Here is a 1,850-nt window from a genome sequence, read left to right as displayed (position 1 = left end):
CAATTTGTTTGACGTTTTTTTGTTGTTGTTGTGTGCTTCGTACGAAATGATTAATTGGAAACTAAATGAGCCACAGACAGACAGACAGATACACACATACACACATAAATACACACACACATGACTACCACACCCCCCAATAAATCCCGCCCCGCGAAGAACCACCTCGCACACGCCCCTAACGCAAACACGCCCAAGCCCCCGCCCCCCAATCAACCGATTGAAAACGGTCGTACGCGACTGCGTCCCGCCTCTCCACTCCGTTAATGATAAAACATTTGAATGAAAGAAAAAAGAAAATAAATACAGAAATAAGAGAAAGAAACAACAGCCACGACTTGAAATCGAACGTGCACATCACGCATACATGATGGAACCGGATCATGTATGTCGTTATGTGCGCGTCTCGATGATAAATAGAAGGAAGATTATATAAATATATATTATAGAAATGTTAGAATGCGATGATTATGATGATGATGGACTCTTTTGTTTTTTTTTGTTTGTTTTTGTAATGGAAAGACGACATGTGTTGAAAATGAATATGATGTGGATGAGATGATGAAATGAGATGAAGGAAGAGTAGGAGGAGGAGGAGGAGGAGAAAAGAAAATATGTTCTGTACAGTGTATTTAGCTCTAAGATTATATATATAAATATTATAAATATATTTTAAGTTTAGGATGCGTTACAAAATAATATAGGAAAAATTGTGATGTCTATATATTATATTGTAAATTTTGTACATACATAAAATACTGTGTATTGTGAAATTATTATAATAACTATTACAACATTACTCTTTTCATTTAATTAACATCACTACTACTACTACCACCACCACCACCATCATCAATGATGGTATTCTTCTTATATCCCTATACAGTTATGCAACCGTCTATTAGGATGAGTCGTTTGTGTTATCTAAACGTAAAGTTTATTATCAGCTTCCCTTTGTTACCACACCCATCAAGGTGCTGCACCAATGAACGAACGGATGGATGGATGTTGTTGTCGTCGCTACAGAAACGCGTCTTTTGTTTTCCTGGACTTTGGGCGGTCGTTGCGCAATGAAATCTATTTATATAACGATGTACTATTTGCTAAACAAGATAATAGTAAATTAACAAGTAACATAACATAAGCATTAATCGAAATAATAAAAAAAAACGACATCAAAGTAATAATAATAATTACTACTGTACAGAGGTTCAAAGTTTAAGCGTTCTGATTAGAATCGGTGCGCGTCCGGATGATACTTCAAGTCCAGTCTTAACCAGTCCCAGTTGATCCCAGTTCTCTATATAACATATACAGATAGAGGATTCAAGCATTTTAGCAGAAAGATAGGACATATTCAATATTGAACAATGGGAGAAGTCGATGGAAATGTGATCACGGCGCAAGCACTCAAAGACCAGGTAAATATTCTATATTTCCGTTCCAATTGAGATATTGTTGTTGTTATCACAATTGACGCATCGCAGAAACGTCATTCAATTGATATGGATATCATCCGATAGATGTCACTGTTACATTGTAATTTGTAATAAAGTGTGAATTGTTTGCAGGGCATTAAATATGTGTTTGGTATCGTCGGTTTTCCTGTGATCGAGCTGGGCATGGCGTGCCAGCAGGTGGGCATGCACTACATAGGTATGAGGAACGAGCAGGCAGCCTGCTATGCGGCGCAGGCCATCGGTTATCTAACCGGAACTCCGGGTGTATGTCTTGTGGTATCCGGACCTGGTCTTCTGCATACCTTCGGAGGTATGGCGAACGCGCAAGTCAACTGCTGGCCCTTGCTCGTTATAGGCGGTAGCTCACCCCAAGATCACGAAGGCATCGGC

General features: G+C 38.9%; 1 protein-coding gene across 1 annotated transcript; it reads left to right on the top strand.

Moving 5' to 3' along the window:
- Positions 1-903: 903 nt before the first annotated feature.
- Positions 904-1,785, top strand: LOC108560627 (2-hydroxyacyl-CoA lyase 1-like; the record flags this gene model as incomplete). The annotated part of the gene is given in 2 exon segments (XM_017918258.1): positions 904-1,421; positions 1,572-1,785. Coding segments are annotated over 2 exon segments (265 nt in total), but the record flags the coding sequence as incomplete, so codon positions are not given.
- Between the last annotated feature and the right edge of the window lie 65 nt (positions 1,786-1,850).

Source organism: Nicrophorus vespilloides, unplaced genomic scaffold (assembly GCF_001412225.1).
Source record: "Nicrophorus vespilloides isolate i.1.1-1 unplaced genomic scaffold, Nicve_v1.0, whole genome shotgun sequence".
Lineage (NCBI taxonomy): Eukaryota > Metazoa > Arthropoda > Insecta > Coleoptera > Silphidae > Nicrophorus > Nicrophorus vespilloides.
Note: the sequence above shows the minus strand (reverse complement) of the source record. Positions and strands in the feature narration are given on the sequence as shown.